Source organism: Diceros bicornis, chromosome 40 (assembly GCF_020826845.1).
Source record: "Diceros bicornis minor isolate mBicDic1 chromosome 40, mDicBic1.mat.cur, whole genome shotgun sequence".
NCBI classification, from domain to species: domain Eukaryota; kingdom Metazoa; phylum Chordata; class Mammalia; order Perissodactyla; family Rhinocerotidae; genus Diceros; species Diceros bicornis.
Genome location: NC_080779.1, coordinates 20,177,684 through 20,199,874, shown reverse-complemented (window position 1 = coordinate 20,199,874; position 22,191 = coordinate 20,177,684). Strand labels below are relative to the sequence as shown.

The 22,191-nt window shown below is 38.0% G+C and overlaps 1 gene segment (V, D, J or C); it reads right to left on the bottom strand.

Moving 5' to 3' along the window:
* Window positions 1-20,491: 20,491 nt before the first annotated feature.
* LOC131399986 (immunoglobulin kappa variable 3-15-like) lies at window positions 20,492-21,050 on the bottom strand. The segment is given in 2 exon segments: window positions 20,492-20,805; window positions 21,002-21,050. Coding segments are annotated over 2 exon segments (363 nt in total).
* Window positions 21,051-22,191: the final 1,141 nt, after the last annotated feature.

The window sequence follows — 22,191 nt, the reverse complement described above, 5'->3', positions numbered from 1 at the left end:
AAAATAATTGTGCAACTGAGTAAAATTTACATATATTTGTTGTCCAGATCAATATATAGAACATTTCAAATTCTCCAGATGTAGCTTCCCAATCAGTAGTGACTCACCATAACCCAAACTAGGCAACTGCTGTTTTAACATCTATCATTAATAGTTTGGTTTTCCTGGACTTGAACTTCATATAAGTTGAAGTAAGCATTTTTTGTTTCTATCTTCTTTCTTGTTTATTTACTACTTTTGAGTTCTTCATTTCTTCCTCTTAGGAAGGAAGTTAGCTCCTTATGCCATTTTCTGTGATTCTGAAGGATTTCCTCCTGCATTTCTTGTGGGCACATCTGTCATTAATGACTTCTCTTCATTTTTGCTTATTAGAAGATATTTTTACTTTTCCTTTATTCTTGAAGGATAGTTTTGCGATAATATAATTCTTTGTTGACTTTTTTTTCATTCAGGACTTTAAATCTGTCACCATTTACTAGTCTCCACTGGTCATGATGAAAATTTAGAAAATTACTTTATTATGGTTTTCCTTTATATAATGAATTGTTCTTTTCTTATTGCCTTCAAGATTTTCTTGATCTTTGTCTTTGATCATTTTAACCATAATATGTGTAGTTGTGAATCTCATTGTGCTTATCTTGAACAGATTTCATTGAGTTTTGTCAACGTAAATAATCCATAACCAATCTATAAATCAAAATTGGGTTGAGTTTATTATGAGCCAACTTTTGAGGACGATAGCCCAGGAGAGTCCTTTCACGAAGAAATGGAGCACTCCAAAGAAGTGGGGGGTACAGAGTGGTTATATACCATCAAAGAGCATGTATCACATATGATTGCAATGTCCCTTTTACAATAGCCGTGACATTGACCTGTTGGCACGTCGATTGATGGGCATAGTGGGTATCAGGTCTGCTGTCTCCATGGGCGTGGCTGTTGTCTCGAGTTGGGTGGTCACAGGATGAGCGCAGCAATCAAGTCGTAACCTAGGAAGAAATGCTTATCCTTAAGGAAATGCCAATGTGGGGGAAGTTGCATTTATATCTTAAAGGCATTGTTCTTGTCTTTGGGACACGTTAATTGCTTAAAGTGGATATACAATGAATGAATGAACAGAGGCTACAGGCCCATTTTTGACAAAAAGAAAAACAAGGTCAGGCTGAATTAGTTTTACACCAAATGGCTTCCTCATATGCTCCAATATATTCTATTGCTTGCCATTTATTTGTCAGTTTCATTGTTCTATAGATTACTGTGTTCCATTACATTTGAAAGTTTTTTGCCATTATTTACCAAATATTTTAATATTTTATATTTAAATAGATGGAAACACTGAAGGATCTTGCTCCACTCCCCACCTCAACTCAAGCCCACCCTTTTCGGCAGTCATCTGCTAGTCTTTGCTGCTATTCTTTTTTTTTTTTTTTTAATTTTTTTTTTTGTGTGTGAGGAAGATCAGCCCTGAGCTAACATCCAGGCTAATCCTCCTCTTTTTGCTGAGGAAGACCAGCTCTGTGCTAACATCTATTGCCAATCCTCCTCCTTTTTTTCCCCAAAGCCCCAGTAGATAGTTGTATGTCATAGTTGCACATCCTTCTAGTTGCTGTATGTGGGACGTGCCCTCAGCATGGCCGGAGAAGCGGTGCATCGGTGCACTCCCGGGATCCGAACCCAGGCCACCAGTAGGGGAGCGCGCGCACTTATCCACTAAGCCACGGGGCCGGCCCCTGCTGCTATTCTCATGTTGACAGAATGACAGTTCTTGGGGACAGCACTGGGGTGGAAGGAAGCAGTCCCAGGCAAAAGTCTACAGACATCTTCTGTCCTTACCAAAGCTCTAGTGCTTTTTCAAGAATAAACTATTGTTAATGTGTTTTACGTCTTTGGCAATTTCCAAAATAGAGTCCTGAAATAGTGGTTTTTGATAATTTTTCAGCATTATACTTGCTTTTGCAGAGAGGATTCACTAAACTGTTCATGACTGAGTAACTGTAAGTGCCTTCCAGACTGTATTTAGATGAATGTCATAGCTACAATGAAAGGGGATCACGATGTGGACTAACTAATTAACTTTTGAGTAGAGAATTTGGACTCCAGGCCCTCAGGTTAAAGAGAAATGGAGCTCTAAACACACATTGAACTCCAGTCACCTGGATTTCTTACTCTCAGAAGTGTGCACTAGCAGTTTTTAAAATACCTGATATATATTCTAGGATTGAGCAAAGAAGTAAATATACTGTAGGGAATGGAGCCAAGGTTGTCACTACCAGACATGGGAATTCTGAAAAGGAAATGGACGAGAAACAGAATGACACTTGTGCAATTTTTCAATAAGAACTCATGCTCATTTCTTACTTTTAGTTTTTTTATTTGTTATACTTTATTTTGAAATAATTTTAGACTTACAAAAAGTTTCATAAATATAAGTAGTTCCTATATACTTTGACTATAGCTCTCCCTAATGTTATCACCTTACACAAGTGTTGTATAATTATCAACACCAAAAATTAACAGTGATATGCTATTAACTAATCTAAAATTCATATTTGGATTTTACTGATTTTTCCCCTAATTTTCTTTTTTTTTCTTTTTCTTTTTTGTGAGGAAGATTAGCCCTGAGATAACATCCGATGCCGATCCTCCTCTTTTTTTGCTGAGGAAGATTGGCCCTGGGCTAACATCTGTGCCCATCTTCCTCCACTTTATATGGGATGCTGCCACAGCATGGCCTGACAAGCAGTGTGTTGGTGCGTAACCGGGATCTGAACCCTCAAACTCTGGGCCTCCAAAGTGGAGCACATGCACTTAACCACTATGCCACCAGGCTGGCCTCTCCACTAATTCTCTTTTTGACACCTGCTCAGCACAAGGTTGACATAAGGGAAGCCATATTGTAGAAAGAAAACCATATTGTAAGTTTGAATGACCTCTGATTACCTAACCCAGCTGGATATGCAGCCTCCAGGAGATATACCTGCTCTGTGGATTTTATGGCCCCTCCCAGCTGTGATAAGCAGATAACTTTGTTCTTTTGAGTTCCTTAGGAATGTGATGACCCCTGGGCAGAAAGCCTTTGCTAACAGCCATCATCAATGACAACTGAAAGATCTGGTGTAACAACTCTGGCTATACCTTATAATTAAATTGGGTATCAAATGTGTTTCTAAACTTTCTGCATCAGTGGGTCTGTTTTATTTGATGGTCCCTCTGCACCTACCCCATTCAGCAGGAAGTAGCCAGATAGACAACAATGACCCTATTCCCATTACCAGTATATGACAATGCTGAGTTACGACTAATAATGGGGAGTTGTTGGTGCCACTCACATAAGTACTAATCTTTACTATACTTATTAAAGATTTTGGGATCCAGCCCGGTGGTGTAGCAATTCAGTTCGCACATTCCACTTCAGTGGCCTGAGGTTCACAAGTTCAGATCCTGGGCACTGCTCATCAAGCCATGCTGAGGCAGCGGCCCATGTAGAAGAGCTATAACTCTGCAACTATGATACACAGCTATATGCCAGGGCTTTGGGGGAAAAAAGAAAAAAGAGGAAGTTTGGCAACAGATGTTAGTGCATGGCCAATCTCCCCCCAAAAAAGATTTCATTCTTATTATCTTAAAGTTAAATCAGGGTATAGGGCATTGCCCTGGTCTCTGATGCATATCCAGTAAAACAAAGATTATCAGGAGCTAAGATGAAATGTCTGCCTCACCTGAACCAGATATCTGCCCTGCCCGGAGACCAGATGCCTCCCCCACCAGGAGACCAGATCCCTATATAACTGGCCTGTAGTCTTTATTTCATAAGGCTGTTCTTTCAGACATTAGTCAGCCATCTTCCCTCTTGCTAGCATGCTGTAATAAAACTCTTGCCTCTCCTACCACCTTGCCTCTTGACTATTGGCATGTCTTACAGTGGGCCGACAACCTTACCTCCCCCTTAGGTGGTAACATGTTTATTTTCCTGGCTCAAATCCAGAATCCCATAATGAATTTGCTTGCCATGTTTTCTTAATCTCCTCTCATCTGTGACAGTTCTTTATTCTTTCTTTGTCTGACATGACATTGACATTTTTAAACTCTATTGGTCAGTTATTTTAAGGAATGTCTCTCTGATCAGGTTTGTCTGATGTTTCTATTGATTGGACAGATCAGACATTTTTGGCAAGAATATCACAGGAGGTATATGCCCTTCTCAGTGCATCATATCGGGAGTTACATAATGTCAATATGTCTTATTACTGGTGCAAAAAATGAATATGAACAATGAAAGTCTTTTTATAAGGAAGTCTAAGGCAAAGGTAACCAAGGGAGCTGCTTGTATCACTTTTTCTATTTGGTCACATGCTGATCTTATTAGAAATAGTCTATGCCAGTCTGAGCCTATCTTTACCCACTTTTTTTTAAGAATTTAGTTCTTTTTAAAGTCTGCTACCAATAGAGAATATATGACTTTAAATTATGTTTACTCTCAAATGACAAATGATTCTGTGATGATCATTTAGCACTAGGATGTTGAAAGCCTGTAGAAAGGAAAAGAGGAATGAGATTGATTAAAACATAATAGTATCCACTAATGGATGGCTAGTACTGATACAAATATACAGATAAATGAATAGAATTTTCTGCTGCTTAGAATGTTTCAGAAATCAATGGAGAGATACAGCAAGCACTGAGCTACTTCTAACTGAGGCAGTTGAAATAATGTTTCTTTCGTATCAGGATTCACACAATTGATATAAAATTTCTGAAAATCTGAGATTCTAGTGCCTCCATAGAAGAACATGTTAGCTACATCTACATGACATTTTTCTAGAAATGACATGACACTTTTCTACATGACATATTTCTAGAAATATGAATTTTTCTAAGTTTTCCATTTCCAATCTGACTGATCAATGGGATTTTTTTGTTTGCTTGTTTTTGTGGAAGACAAAAATCAGAGAAGGTGGAGACTGGGGTATAGAGAGAGGGGAAATTACAGAAAGTGCAATCAGACTCTACTGGATATAGTTAAACTGACTTGGGCTTTAGGTGACAAATACTTAGAAGAAGACTACTTGAAGAAGTCAAAGATGGTTAAAAAGACACTCAAAACCTATAAATAAGTCATGAGAATGTAATGTACAGCGTGCCTGACTATAGTTAATAATACTCTACTGCATATCTGAAAGCTACTCAGAGAGTAGATCTTAAAAGTTCTCATCACAATAAAATAAGAATTCTGTAACTATGTGTGGTGATTAATGTTAACTAGATATTGTGGTGATCATTTGCAATATATACAAATATGAAATCATTATGCTGTACATCTGAAACTAAGATAATGTTGTATGTCAATTATACCTCAAAAAATATATTAAAAAATTCCTCCCAGAGAAAAGAGACAATTTAGCAAAATTATGAAGTGACAGTTAAAGTAACCAAATCAGTCTCACACATGTGGTCACTTGGCTCCTTCTGCCTGGCAGTTCTGAGGTCTCAGGACGGCCTGAGCTTGAAGGAACTTGCTTCCATAGAAATGTAGAAAGTAAGAGAATTAACTCACAACATGGTTAGGGTGGAATTATGTCAAACTTGGGGAAAAAAATTGTGATTGGGGGCAGCCAGGGAGAGAAAACCTGAGCGGGGATGGACGGAGCATGGGGACCACATGGAGAGAATCCATTAGCCAGGAAATTCAGATCAGATTTTGTTGAACAAATTTGGAGGCTATGGCTATGTGAAATTCAAGTGAGATTTGAACTTCTTCATTGTTTTGTGTTTCTCATACTACAGATAGTTTTCCATTTTTAAGAGAGTATATGAAGTGACTCAGCTTGTAACAGCCTGAGGATTTCCACCAGAGAGACTGGGAGAAAGACAGTTCTCTCAGGCCCACAAAGCAGTCTCTCCTTGGGGACCCACACTGTCTGTGAGCCAGTGGAACCTGCAATGAGGGTGTGAGTTCTGCAGTGAAGTCAGGGCAGGACAGGCCTGTGCTCCTGGTGCCTGGAGAACAGGTGGCCATTCCTATAGGGGTCAGTGATGCTGAGAGCTGAGGGGAGAGATTCATCATGGAACCAACTGTGAGCTACCTGAGCCACACTGTGCTTGACACTGGTTATCTAATGAGAGGGACTCCTAGGCTAAGGACCACACACTGAGGATATCCTTGTCCTCCTTCAAGACTCCCACCATTTCCACCTCACCCCAGCTTGGTTCTTCTCTGAGAGGAGCAGCTGTTATGACACTGATTCCCTGGAGGAAGCAACTATTCAGCTGAGCAGAAGGGCTGACCCCACAGGGGAGGTCTGTGTTTAGGGCCATCACACTGTGCAGGGTCCCAGTGAGTGTTCTGTGGAAGTATGTGCAGTGTCTCCAGTCTCCACACTGGTGATCGTGAGTGTGAAATCCATCCCAGACCCACTGGCACTGAAGCAGACTGGGACCCCAGGAGCCGTGTTGGACACCCTGTGGATGAGTGGTTGAAGAGATTGATGTGGTTTCTGCTGACACCAGTTCAGGTAGGTGTGTCCATTACTATGCATGAGACTGAGATTGGCCTTGCAGGAGATGGGGATGCTCCCTCCCACTGCCACAGACAAGAGGGTGGAGACTGAGTCAGCACAGCATCCCCATGGGAAACCGGAAAAAGAAAGAAACTTACCACGTGAATGTAGATTCAAAATAATAGTTGTAAAAGAAGGAAATGATGCACCAATGTCAGGTATTTTTTCATGAATTTAAGATATTTTACAGATTTTATTCAAATTTTTAAGGCTTTGTCCCTAGAATCAGTGACTGAAATATCATAATTAGTCCTTGTTCTCAACTGTCTCATGCCCTCGATGAGAATAGCCATCACAGTTTTCTTCCTGAAAATTACTTTTTTGTAAAAAGAATCCTGTACTATGAAAGTAGAGCAGCATGGGCCGGAGAATCTGTCCCAGAAAGAACACCCTAGGTGAAGGAATCTTCTAGAAGTGTCTTCAGCCTGGATGAGCAAGATCAGAACAAAGGTTTATATTTATATCTTAGTCAGAGAGTGTCAAATGTCACGTGTCTCTACACAAAAGACTCCAGATGCAAGCGCTAGTCTGAACCTCAGCTGAAGGCTCCTACTTCTCCTGCTTCAGTGTCTCATGGCCCGGTTGTATATAGATGCCTGGGGATGATCCAGTCATGAGCTCCGGTTGCTCAGAGCCAAGGATTGGAGATAAAAATGGGGCTAAGCTGACATTCCAAGGCTTCAAATGTGATCTTAAGGTTCAATATGGGAATAGCAAAGAGTCACAAGTTTACGATTTTTTATTTGGTGTTGAGAGATGTCTCTTCTGCCCATTTTTCTTTTCCTGAATGTAGTTATTGGCATAAATCTAACCAAACACACTGTTCTTCATTATTATTTTAGTCATTGGCAGTCTGTGTCCACAGTTCCTGAGAAGCTGGGTAGCCAGACCATGGCAATCCTATCTCTGAATCCGGGAAGCGACTGTAGATGTGAGCAAATGAGAGCCTGATCTATGGGTCTCCAAAGCCATGGCCACGGGCCTGGGGAGAACCTGCAGGTTTTGTGTTTTCTCTTCCTAGTTGAGGAAGCACCTTGATCTTTGTCCCTCTGATGCAGGTCAATAACTAGACCACACTCCAGAGACCTAGTCCTCACTCGTTTCCTTTACTGAACAGACCTTCCTACTCACAATTCTCCGTCATGTGTATTTTTTGTGTGAGTCAATTCCCCAGATTTACACAGTACTTGAAACAGTTTGTCACAGAAGGAACTGATTTTAGTCAATCACCTTTTGATAAGGTCATTTTGAGTCTTTCCAAATATTAATTGCCCTACGGCCATGGAGTCGGCTGGATAATGGGCAGTGAAAGGAACTGTAAAATTATTGCTAGTTTAGAAGGGTAAGCTCTGAAATGGAATGAAAATTGGTAACAATAATACAGTCATGTAGTCACTTAATGATGGAATATGTTCTGAGAAATGCATTGTTAGGCTATGTCACCTTTGTGTGAATATCACAGAGTGTACTACAGGGGAACAAAATTTGCCACCCCAAAACATGTGTCTCTAACATGAGGATTATTTTTGGCTAATTATCTTTAAGAAAGGAAAGACTCAATGCTTTTCCTCCTTACCTCCCACTTAACTCCTAAAAGAATTCAGATTAAAAAAACGTGAACTAGGTGGCATACAGGGAGGAACCTAGAAAAACCTGTTTGTTGGGCTCCCTTCTGTGTTCTGTTTCTGTGTGGCCAAACACTTGTCTTCCAAATGTTTGCTCCTTTTCACCTACCTGTGAAATGCCTTCCTTCCCTTTGAAGTCCCTGAATCTCCCCACCCCCAACATCATCTTTTGTCTTTAACTGAGGATGGTATTCAAGCTGAGGGCTTTGGCCATCTTGGCGAGTTATGTAGTTTTCCTGGTTTTCTTTCATATACACATGTTATTAGACTTTTGTTTGTTTTCCTCCTGCTAATCTGTCTTATGTCAATTTAATTCTTAGACAAGCCAGAAGGGCAGAGAAAAATTTCTTCCTCCAGTACAGTACTTACACAAACCTAGATGTTATAGCCTACTACACACTTCGGCTGTATGGTACTAATCTTATGGGACCACCATGGTATATGTGGTCTGTCATTGACTGAAACGTTGTTATGCAGCATGTGACTGTAAAAATAACCAAACTTAGTCTGGGCCATTATTACAAGACACACCCAAAGCCCCTCCTGGGATTACTGTTATGCATGTGCCCCCTCTTGTGGCTATGTGTGATGAGACACACTGAGGTTTCTTTCTGTTATTTGGCAATGTCATTTCTAGGGTAATATGTACTTCTTTCTTGCACATTTTCAAACATGTTTTATTTCTGATGCCTGTAACAGATCATAATTGGTTTCCAGGTACTATGTAAGAGTGTGGCCACATTAGATAGTGATATGTAGTTTTCAGTGAGACGTCGATGGTCTACGAACTGGTATGTCGCCACCGCGTCTGGGATCCAAACACCATAGACGTCACTCAATATTTTCTGCACAACACTCTTTAATAGCAATGGAGTTACTGTGGTGTGATCAGGATTGGGGTCCTCAGCGACTCAATTATTCTGTGTTTACAGCACACTTGTGTTGTCCTCTTCCAGTTGTAATCTGTGTATCAGTTTCTCTCTTGCTTGTCCCACTCGTGTCCCTCAGCTCCCCTGGGAAGTGTTGTGAGGAGAAGGTCATGGCTGCACAGAAAAACTGATCTTCAGGGTCTCAGTTCTAATCAGATTTCTGCTTCACTCCCTTTAGTAATCTCACGGGGGATGGTGATCACCAGATGACTGTGAAGACAGGGGACGCCCTCTTCTATCTTCCATCAACCAAGTACTTCCCGGATTTTATGAAGGTTTAAGTCAATATTCATGAAAAGATTCAAGTTGCTTTTCCAAACTGTATTAAGTACAGAGTCTAAAGGCTGCGAATAGCGCCTTTGTTCTCTACTTTGCTTCCTGGTTCCACAAAAAGCAACGAAACCTGCCTTATTTAGGACTTTGTGTGTGTCCCTTCATCACTTAGCTCCCCAGGCCTCTCTCTCTAGTTCTCACATTCTTTGGTCTGAAAGAGAATGAGTGCCTTTCTTTCCACCTGACAATCAATTTCCCTACAATTTGTGACATAGCAATCCTGACTTATTAAATCAATTCATAGCGACTTTTTTCCAGGAAAGATTTTCTTCTTATTATTTATAACATATTTCTACAAGGATTGATGAAACTTCCACCAGATCACTTGAGAGAGCAACTGAATGCTCTCATAGATTCTCTCTGATCCCTGAGTTGATACCATTTATTTATTTTTTTGAATACGTGTAAGGTTAATATGATTCCCAAAGTAAGAAATATACAAAAGCAAAAATCTTATGCTCAGAGATGTCACATCCTTTCGCCTCTATTCCATTGCCATACCCACCCCTATAGGTAACTATCTGGTTTATCCTTACAGATTTTTTTGTTTGTTATGTTTTATTTTTCTCTCTTTATTCCTTACGTGGAATAACGTAGTATAGATAATTGTTTGCACTTTGCTTTTTTCATTTAACAATATACCCTGGAGTTCACTCCATATAAGTTCATAGAGATCTCCCTGCTTTTAACAGCTGAAATGTACTTCACTGGGTGGATGCACCATATAGTTTCTTCACCTACACTTTTATATACAGACATTTTGTTTGTTGTCAATATTTTGTGAACAATTACAAACAGTGTTCCAAAGAATAACCTTACACATAGTGTTTGGAGGTATATCTTCAGGGAATTCCTAGAAACAGAATTATGGGTCAAATAGTAAACACATACGTAGTTTTGAAAATATTGCCGTATTCTTCTCCAAAGGGATAGTATTAGTTCCCATCCTCAGGAGTACAAATGAGAATGTTTGTTTCCCCATCACCTTGCCTAAACACGCACTTCATATTTTCTTCATTTTCTCAGATCTAACAGATGAGAAATGCTATCTCAAAGTAGTTTTGATTTGCATTTCTCTAATAATTAGTGAGATTGAACATCTTTATGTATATTTAAAGCATTTTTATATATCTTTTCCTGAAATTGTCTGTTCTGTTTCCTCATTTTTCTACATGGATTTTTATTTTTTGCCCTAATCTTTTTAAAGAGCTCTTATATGTTAGAATATTCACCCTTTATTTATATAATACGTTAAAAATAATTTTCCCTAGTATTCAGTTGTCTTTTGATTTTGTTTAATGTGTATTTTTTGCCTTGCAATTTCATTTATTTTTGTGCAATCTTTTCCACAACTATCTGCCTGGAATTGATTTGGCATATGGTTGCAGTATTGGTTCATTTTATTCCTAAATTAATTTTTAATTTTATTTTATTATACTTGGAGTACCCTAGAGAATTACAGTATGCGTCCTTGGATTATCATATCTTATATACCTTAGTACTTTACTACTTTCTGGAAATGAATGGATCTTAAAAACTCTAACCTGAATTGCAACCTTCTGCCTTCTGGGCATTCTTTTTAATTGCACATATATTTCAATTCTAGGTATATTTAAATATCACAAGATATTATTATTTTATACATTCAGAACTTATGTAGGCTTTCCCATGTATTTACCCTCTATTATTCTTCACTATTTTTTTAATCTCTGAGTTACTTTTCTTCTCTCTGAAAAACTCTTTATAGGATTTCTGTTAATTTGTCTACTGGTGATTTATTTTCTGTGTGTTTATTTTTTCTTAAATATATTTATTGGGCCTTAAATTGTAAAAGATATCCTTGTATAGAACCCTAAATTGGCAGATATTTTCTTTCTATTCTTTGAAAATATATTTTGTTTTCTTGTCTTCTGGTGTCTACTGTTAATGTTAAGAGTTATTCCTCCTTCTTATTATTGCTCCTTTAAAGATAATTTGCCTTCTTTACTTTTTTATTGAAATATATCTGACATATAACATTGTGTAAATTTAAGATGTACAACATGTTAATTTGATATATTTATGTATCATAATGTGATTGCCATTGTAGCCATAATTGGCACCTATATGATGTCACATAATTATCATTTCTGTTTGGTGGTTGGAATAATTAAGTTCTAGCCTCTTAGCAAGTGTAATAATTATAATGCAATATTATTATCTATAATCACTACACTGTGCATTAGATCTCTAGGGTTTACTTATGCTTGTTGCAAGTCTGTACCCTTAAACAACATCTGTCCTATCCTTTCACCCCCATCCCCTGGTAACCACCATTTTACTCTCTGTTTTTATGAATTTGGCTTTTTTAGACTCTACATATAAATGATATATAGGCCCTGTTTTTCTCTGTCTGACATCTCTCTTAGCATAATGTGCTCAAGTTCTATCCATGTTGTCACAAATTGTAGGATATCCTTCTTTCTCGTGGCTGAGTAATAGTCCATTGTATATATATACCACATCTTCTTTATTCATCCATGTGCTGATGGGGACTTAAGTTGTTCCCATATCTTGGCTGCTGAGAGTGCATATATCTCTTCGATATTCTGTTTTCATTTCCTTTGGGTATATACCCACAAGTGGAATTGCTGGATCATATGATGTATCTATTTTTAATTTTTTGAGTAACCTCCATCTTGTTTTCCATAGTGATTGAACCAATTTACATTCCCATCAACAATGTACAAGGCTTCCCTTTTCTCCACATCCTCACCAACACTTTTTGTCTCTTGTTTTCTTGATGATAGCCATTCTAACATTCCTATGTTCATGGACCAGAATAATTAATATTATTAAAAAGTCCATATTTGCCAAAGCCGTCTATAGATTCAATGCAATCCCTGTGATGATTCCAATGACATTCTTCACAGAAATAGAAATAACAATCCTAAAATGTGTATGGAATCACAAATAACCCTAAGTAACCAAAGCAAACCTGAGAAAGAAGAATAAAGCCAGAGGCATCACTCTTCCTGATTTCAACCTATGCTACAAAGCTGTAGCAATAAAAACAGTATGGTACTAGCATAAAAATAGACACATAGACCTTTGGAACAAAAATCCCCTGCATATATGGTCTATTAATATTTGACAAGGGAGCCAAGAATACTTAATCAGGAAAGGAAAGTCTCTTCAATATCTGGTGTTGGGAAAACTGGATTAACACAGGCAGAACAATGAAATCAGAATCCAATCTTGCACCATTCATAAAAATTAACTCAAAATGGATGAACTTAAACATAATACCTAATAAAAGACCTAATACCATAAAACTCCTGGAAGAAAATGTAGGGAAAAATCTCCTCAATATTGGTCTTAGCAATGATTTTTTGGATATGACACCAATAGCACAAGCAGCAAAAGCAAAAATCAACACATAGGACTATATCAAACTTAAAAGCTTCTGCACAGCAAAAGTAACAGTTAACAAAATGGAAAGAAAACCTACAGAATGAGAGAAAATTTTTGCAAACTATATAGTAGATAAGGGGTTAATATCCAAAATACATCAAGAACTCATACAACTCAAAAACAACAACAAAAAAACAAACGATCTGATTAAAAAATGGACAGCAGAGCTAAATAAACATTTTTCTAAAGAAGACATTCTAAGGGCCAACATAAAAAGATTCTCAACATCCCTAATCATCAGGGAAATGCAAATCAAAACCATAGTGAGATGTTACCTGACACTTGTTAGAATAGCTATAATTTGCCTTATTTTCCAATAATTACTTTTAACCTCTCTCTCTCTCTAGCTCTCTTTCTCTGATTTTGTGTCTTTGCTTTCGGTATTGGTGCTAAGATAGGCCTAGATGTAATGTGAGGGGAAGTATTTATCTTATTTAGTGTTCATAGAATGACATCTATCTGTGATCAGTTTTGGAAATTTTCCTGTCATTATCTCCTCAAATATGATCTCTGCCTATTCTCTCTCCTCTTCTTGAACTTCAGTAATAAATACATTTGATTTTTTTTCCTGTATCCCTTATGCCTTTTATGCCTTTTTATATGTTTAACGTTGATTTGTTACTCCAATCTTCCAATATGTCTTCCTGTTTACCGTTTCACTTTTCAGCTCTGTAAAGTCTACTGTTCAATGCATCTACTGAGTTCTTGATTTGGATTATTACTTTTGAGTTCCTATTTGATTACTTTTAATAGTTTCTGCCTCTCTGTTATAATTCGCAATCTTGTCACCTAATGCATTAGGCATATAACATCCTCTTACCCCAATATGTTCAAATTTTGGGGGTGTATTTCCATTGGTTGTTTTTTGTTTTTTGGTTTTTTTTTGTGAAGAAGACCAGCCCTGAGCTAACATCCAATGCCAATCCTCCTCTTTTGTGCTGAGGAAGATTGGCCCTGGGCTAACATCCATGCCCATCTTCTTCTGCTTTATATGGGACGCCGCCACAGCATGGCTTAACAAGCGGTGCATTGGTGCGTGCCTGGGATCCAAACCCGCGAACCCCGGGCCGCTCCCGCGAACCCCAGGCAGCTGCAGCAGAGCACGCATACTCAACTGCTTGTGCCACCGGGCCGGCCCCCTCCATTGCTTGTTTTTTCTCTTTGATTTTTTATGCCTGAATGTTGCTGATGGAAAGTCAGACAGTGTTTCATATATTCAATATTTGTGTAATTTATATACATATTTGCCACGAAACATTTACGTTTCATGATTTTAGGTTCTGGAGTGATTTTTTAACCATCCAGAAAGGATTTACTTTTTATTCCGACAGATTTAAGTGCTAAGGATATATCATCTTAATTCAATCAGGGATTGCACTACTTTGAGATCAGGCTTCAGTATTACTGCTTCCTTGCTATTTCTAGTTCATCCCACTTCCTAGGGTTTAACCTGTCAGGGTCTAACTGAAGTCCTTGGTGTTTGTCAGGATCCTTCTTTCTTTTCAGTCCTTAAAGATTAACTTTTATCCGTAACTGTGTGAGATTGCTGAAAACTTTGTTATTTGTTATATTTCTGAAAATTGTCATCAATAAAAATCAAAAAGATCTAAGGAAATTGTTTCAGAGATAAATTGGTCTTGCTTCACGATCTGAGTCTGTAAAACTAACTTCCAGAAAACAGTGTAGGGATATTTTCAAAAGTACAAACTTTTGAGAGAAAAGTGATTATATCCCAAACATTTTATATTGAACTAAGGCAATAAACAAATATGAAGAAAATTGCTGTTATGGGACTACACAGCATTTATAAAGTCTATTAATATTTAAAAAATAGAAAATCTTGAAAGATTGATTTCAATTGCTCAAGAGTTGAAATATAGTTGAACTTTCAAGAAGAGGAAGCTATAGTTGATGATTTTCATAGGCTATTGGTGAGGATAGAAATCATTAATCCTAGAATTTAATCTAAGTAAGTTGAAAATTTATTTGTAAATGCAAAGTCATTGTATCAAACAATTCTTCAAATATAATGTATGTGATACAATTTAATTATAATAAAATCATATATGTATAAAAATGACACAATAGCTAATGCAAAAATAGGAAGCAAAGTCAGGGGAGGTGACTTATAAAAAAATATATATATATAGTGAAAAAATAGACCATTTTTTTCTTGACTTTAGATAAACAGAATTGTAGATTTATGTATACATAAGAAAAAAATTTAAAAAATCTCTATATAATTCTTTTCATGTTTATCTTTATAGAAAAATGTAAAACAGAGAAAATATAATCTACATAGAAAAATATAAAAGATACAAAGAGAAATCAAGTATAAACAGAAAAAATCTTGAAAACTAGATGGTGAAAATAATACCAACATATCAGGATTCCACACTATGATGGCCTGTATAAAACCTGAGCAAACTCCTCACTCCTCAAGAGAATAGGATCCATCACCACCCAAGGGAGGTGAACCCTGAGTGTTCTTTTAACAAAGCCCCCTCATCACACTGACCACATGTTCAGGCAGGACCAATCCCTCAATATTCTCCCAATGATACAAACACTTTCAGTAAACAAAAAAATAGATGGAAAATATAATTCAAAGTCCTTAAATTCAATCTCTGAGGGAAGACAAGCATGTCTCACAAGCTTAAACTTACAGCAACTTAAGTTTCCCTCTTTGATGTCTTTATGTCCCAACCCGGTTCCATGTCTGTGGGTCTGAGACGGGATTCACTCTCACCATTAACTGCATGGAGTCTTGGATGCTGCAGCATCCTCCTGGCAGCACAATGGCATGTTTCCTCTCACAGTGATATAGACCTGAACAAAATATCCCCCTGCCACTTTCTGTGTTCCCCTCAATGTTATAGCTTTTAATAAGAGAACACTATGTTTTCTTTGTTTTTGGATTCTTCGATTGCTTTTCCCACGCTCCTGGTTAGGATTCACTCACCATGGTCCTCTGTTAACAAAATATATTTTGCCCCCACTATGTGAAATGCATGGAATTGATACAATGAGGAATAAAAAAAAAATACATAAAACATCTGCATTCTCAGGGTTCTTTTACTCTATATGAGGATTTAGGGCAACTAACAAAAATAGTTAGTAAAACAAGTAGACATTAGTTTCCCAGTCTTTTACATTAGGCACTGGTCCAGAAGCCCAAGATCCTAAAGACAGAAGCATTGCATAAAGACAAGGCATTTTTTTCCTCTGATTTTCTGTTATTCCTACTGGAACTTTTCCTGGCAACTTCTTCAGCTCTTCATCTTTTATTTTTATTTATTTATTCTTCCTAGTTTGTATCTTGAGCCAGTGCTTCATTATCTGACTCAACGTCTCCATTTGCTTCACAACCTGTCCCCCCTTTTCAAAAACTTTGGGAGTGAGATGATATCCACCAGGCGGAAATAAAATGGATCAGGTTTTTGAAGAGTTGGATAGGTTAACAGAATATTCACTGGGAAACTCTGAGCTAAGTTGGGCTTATTTTTCTTACATCCTGATATAGTGCAGCACTCTGAACATTCATTCATTAAGAGAGATTTTCTTCTTAACGCATGGTTTGACAATGACATAGAATCATTGCACTGCTAGTGGGAATGCAAAATAGCGCAAATGCTTTGGAAAAGAGTCTGGTGTTCCTCAAATGGTAAAACATAGAGTCACCACATGATCCAGCAATTCAACTTCTAGACACACATACAAGAAAAATGAAAACATATGTCCCTACAAGAACCTGTATACTAATGTTCATATCAGAGTTATTCAACAGCCAAAAAGTGGATCCATATGTCCATCAGTTGATTAATGGGGAAAAAATGTGGTATATTCATACAATGGAATACTATTCAACCATAAAAAGGAGTGAAGAACTGATATATGCTACATTATGGATGAACCTTGTAAACATTATGCTAAGTGAAAGAAGCAAGTCACAAAAGCCCACATATAGTGTGATTACATTTACATAAAACGTCCACAATAGGCAAACCTATAGAGACAGAAAGTAGATTAGTGATTCCCTAGGGCTAGAGGATGTGTGGTGCTGGGAGAAATTGGGAGTGACTGCTAATGGATACAGGGTTACTTTTTGGGCAATAAAAAAAATGTTCCAAAATTGATTGTGGTGATGATTACACAACTCTGTGAATATACTAAAAACTGGTGAATTGTACATTTTAAACTGGGGAATTGTGTGGTATGATCAATATATCTCAATAAAACTGTTAATAAAATGTCTGGAGTTCCAAGGGCAAAGAGACCTTGGGCAAACACAAGAAGAATAAAGGAGTATTAGAAACCAAAGGGGACATCTGTGAGCTAGTTCTTGGGGCTGTTTGTTCTGAGATGTATTTTGTACATTTAAAGATGATTCATTTCTAGAATTATTGAGGAACAACGTTATCTTAAAATAGGGTCACTAGAATTCTGTCATGCTCTTCAGCTAGGGGATGACCTTGAACAACTCCTATGACTTATCTGTCTGGGTCTTCCTCATCTCTATGAATGGTGTGGCAAGTATAATTATATATATGCTTTTGTTTATTTTTCTATTGGGTAAAATTGCCAGTGGCTTCAGTGCATAGATACTTATACAAAAACTTTCCAGCAAATTGTGTTTATTCTATGAATATTTACTTGGTTTCATTTATAAATTTCATTTATAAATTTAGAGTGAATAGGAACTTTTGCTATAGTACAATAGATTTTTGCATAGTTTAAAATTTAGATGTTTTCCAGAGCAAAAAATAGGGAATGATGACTCATGTGACCCTGAGGTCACGAAGACTGTGTGTACCTTCTAATCTCTGGAAGCTCTTACGTTTGCTGAGATGTATGTATATAGTGAAAATAAATTCAGGTTATTTTTAAACATAATTTGAGAGACACTGAAAGAAGTTAAGTTGAATTGATTAGTTGAAGTGATATGCTTTATAGACATTTTCTGCAATAAACTTTTTGGTAGAATAAATCTCGTATATACATATATATTCACAAATCATAAGTACAGAGTTTAATACATTTTTCAGTGTGCACACCCTTGTGTAGCCACCGGCCATACTAAGAAAGAGAACCTTGTCAATCCCCCAGAAGTACCCTCTGCATCCTCCCAGTGATTATCCCCACTGTTCCCCAATACAACTTCTAACTGACCAACAAAGCCTTAATGTTCCCCTCAGCTTGACTAAACTCTAGACAGACTTCAAGCCAGTTATAGGCTCCTGACCTCCCTTTTCTCATAATACTTGCTTTAGAAAACTTGCAATGGAAAATTGTCTCTGCCCCTTTGATGTATAAATCTACAACCCAAGAACGCCTTTCCCAAGGTCCTGGGAGTCATCTCTTTTAAATATCATCATCAAGAAAGACGGGGGGTCTAGAAGCATTTTGGTGGTGAACATGATGTAATCTATGCAGAAATAGAAGTACAATGATATACACCTGAAACTTTTACAATGTTATAAACCAATGTTACTGCAATAAACAAAAAATTAAAAAAAAAAAAAGAAAGAAAGACAGGGGGCCAGCCCCGTGGCTTAATGCTTAAGTACGTGCACTCCGCTGCTGACGGCCCGGGTTCGGATCCTGGGCGCGCACCGACGCACCATTTCTCCGGCCATGCTGAGGCCGCGTCCCACATACAGCAACTAGAAGAATGTGCAACTATAATGTACAACTATCTACTGGGGCTTTGGGGGAAAAAAATAAATAAATAAAAATAAAATGATTTTCTTAAAAAAAAAAAAAAAAAGAAAGATAGGACCCCTGTCTCACAGTCTCTGTGGAGGGTAGGCACTCACTTTACATAAGCATCAATCAGCAACACACATGGTCTAATCATATTGACCAACCTCTTCTTTAATGTTCTCTACTACTTTTTTATTAGCTAACCCCAGCATTTAAAAATTCTCTTGCCTTTTGTTTCAGAGGAGTTAAGTTGAATCTCTTCCCATATTACAATACTCTCGCCTCTCCCTTACTGAAATAGACTTGAATAAAGTTTTTCTTGGCCTGTTTAAGTGGTCAGGGGCAAGTTTTCTTTTACATAACATGACTTTTAACATTGTTTATCAGATTTGCTAATTTTTTAACTTTATAAAAATAGAATCATGGATAACAATTTTTTTTGGTTTATAACTTTTGCATGCTATTATGCTTGTGAGATTCTCCCACGTTCTTGGATGTAGCAGCAGTTTTGTATATCCTCATCCATATATGGTATCCCATTGTGTGCATATACCCAATTTTATTTATTCATTCTGATGTTGATGGACACTTTGTCTGTTATCAGTTTGGGGACATCACATATAACGCTATGAGCATTATTGTGCATTTGTTTCAGGGCACAGCTGTATGTGCTTATTAATGGACTACAGATATGTGTATGTTCAGTGTCATTTCTCCAACTTGTACCACTTTATATTTCCAAACACAGCGTGTGAGCATTCTAATTGCTCCTTTCCCTTCACTGTGTTTGGTATCATTTAATCTTTTTAATTTTTTAGTCATCCTATTGAACGTTTAGTGGTAATTTGTTGTGATTTTCATTTAGGGTTCTCTGGCGATCATTGATGTTGAGTAACTTTTATATACTTTGTTGTCAATTTGAATGTACAATTGACCACACACCGTTTTTTGAAAAGAGGTTGTTTCCATAACGCTCTGCAGTGTCACCTCTGTCATTAAAAGTGTCAATGTGTGTGTTGGTCTGTCTCTGAATACTCTCTTCTGTTCCTTTGGACAATTTGGCTGAACTTATCCCAGCACCACAGTCCTGGCATGTACTAGTGTAAGTCCTCAATCTGGTGCTTTTTCAGATTTCCTGTGTTTTTTCTAGTCCTTGACATTCCCATATAAAATTTAAAATCAGCTTCTAAATGTCCATTAAAAAGAACATTTGAAATTTTTATTTTGTTTATATTATAAAGAACTGACATCTTTACAATACTGACACTTTCAATCATTGAACATAATATGGTCTCCCAGGAACTTTTATGATTTCTTTGAATAATATTCTGGAGCTTTCAGTATATTTTATTTTTTCCTAAATAGTTGATAGTTTTTAGGCACTTGTATATGATGTGTTTTATAATTTTAGCTTTTCAGCATAAATTTATACACATATCAAGTTGATTCTTGAACATTGACTTTGAATCCAATGATTACCCATTTCTCTTATTATTTCTCATAGTTTCTCTGTAAATTGTTTTGAATTTTCTTTGCAAACAATCCTTTCACCTGTGAATTTTGATAGTTTTAATCTTTCCTTTTGAATCCTTGCTCATGGTTGTTGATGTTGTTGTTGCCTTAATGCATGGTCAGGACCTATAGAGGTGTCCACTCAAGTGAGTCTGATCTGATGTCATTGGTAGTGAAACTGTGCCTGAACCTCTCTGTGCAGCTAAGTCTGAAGAAAAATCTGGTAATCAGAGTCCAAATCTTGTCAGGGAGTTACTTTTCAGAACCTAAAGATTTCTGAGCAGAACCGAAATGCTAACTGAGCAGCCACCACTGCAGCTGCTTATAAAGGAAACAGCTGGCATAATCAAATAAACACTGAAGATTTATGGAGGTTTTTGTTTCACGTTGAATCACTGTGGTGACCTCTGTTATACTGCTGACAGTAGTAAACTGGAAAATCTTCAGTCTCCAGGCTGCTGATGGTGAGAGTAAAGTCTGTCCCAGACCCACTGCCACTGAATCTGGCTGGGATGCCGGTGGCCCTGGTGGATGCACCATAGATGAGGAGCCTGGGAGCCTGCCCAGGTTTCTGCTGGTACCAGGCTAAGTACGTGCTAACACTCTGACTGGCCCTGCAGGAAAGGGTGGCTCTTTCTCCTGGAGACAAAGATAGGGAGGCTGGAGACTGTGTCATCACAACTTGTCCAGTGGTATCTGAAATTGGAAATAAAACACAAAAGTCACCTGTGCAATCTATCTCATACCCATCGTCTTCCAAGCAAACTCAGGATTGTTGATCTCCATGGAGCTTTAATTATTATGCTTGCTAAACAAAGGTGCCAGGTCACGGGTCACAACAACATGGACATAGTTTTATCTGCAGTGCAGAAGCATCCCATGTTCCTCTCACCTGGGATCCAGAGTAACAGGAGGCACAGAAGCTGAGCTGGAGATTCCATGGCTCACTCTGTCCTCTAACCGAGGCAGATCTTCCCCAGAGCACTGATCCAGGCATTGATATGGGCTGTGGACTGCAGGGTGGGCTGGCAGGAACATGCAAAGCAGCTGGGGTGGGGCGAGCTGAGCTTCCAGCTGCAGAGACCATTTGCCTCCTCTTCTCTACACTTGAGCAACCCATCCCCAGGTGGTCATGTCAGAAAAGGCCCTGGGCTCAGCCTGAGTGATAAATTTCTCTCCTGTGGTCACAGAATTTACTTCCTGTGTCCTCCCACTTTAAGATTTACCTAGATTCAGCCAGATGGTATTTCGCACAAGTCAGTTGGGAACAAAATAGAAGCTTGTGGTCCTATTTCTCTCTTTCTACTGTCAATGTGCCTAGACGTCTCCCTTGGTGCATGATTGGATCAGATTGGATTGAGGAGTTAATCAGAAATTTATCTTCCAGTCACATCTTTCCTTTGTTGCTTATTAGTCTTCTCTGAGGGTCCCAAAGATGCCTCATTCTTTGTAAAACTCAGTAAAGAGCGACACTGAATTAGGCCCAGCAGTGTGAGTGCAAGGATGACCACAACTACGCAGATGAGCAGGACCCTGACCCTGATCCCTCAGTGTACAGACAGGGTTTCCCTGAAGACAGACAATGCTACTGTCCATGCAGGCAGGGAAGTAGTCCTTGCATGATCCCCTATTGTCTACACCACTCTGTTCTGCACAAAGCATCCATCTAACCCAGACTCACCCTCTTCTATCCTTAATAATTTGAGAAACCTACATTCGCACTCTTGATCTAAATTGAATCCAGTCTGGGTTTTCTTGTGTTTCTCAGGACTGTGCACATGTGGAAGTGAATGCTTGGTCAAGAATGTCCCCTGCACAGTCTGAGTGGCTGGCTGTTTGGGTTACTTTCTCTGGCTCTGATTCTCATTTCCTATAAATCCATTTCTCTCCCTAAAGTGGTTAAACTCTTTTGCTTACTCTTCCTTTGTCTACTTCTCATCAAAGCCATTTTATTAATGCTAATTGAAATCACAAGACAGTCTCTACACATTCAGAAATTAGGGCTTCATCCACAGCCACAGTCCAGTCATTAACATAGTGGATCCTAAGTCGGTTAAACCATCTGGGTTGGGTTGGAGCTCC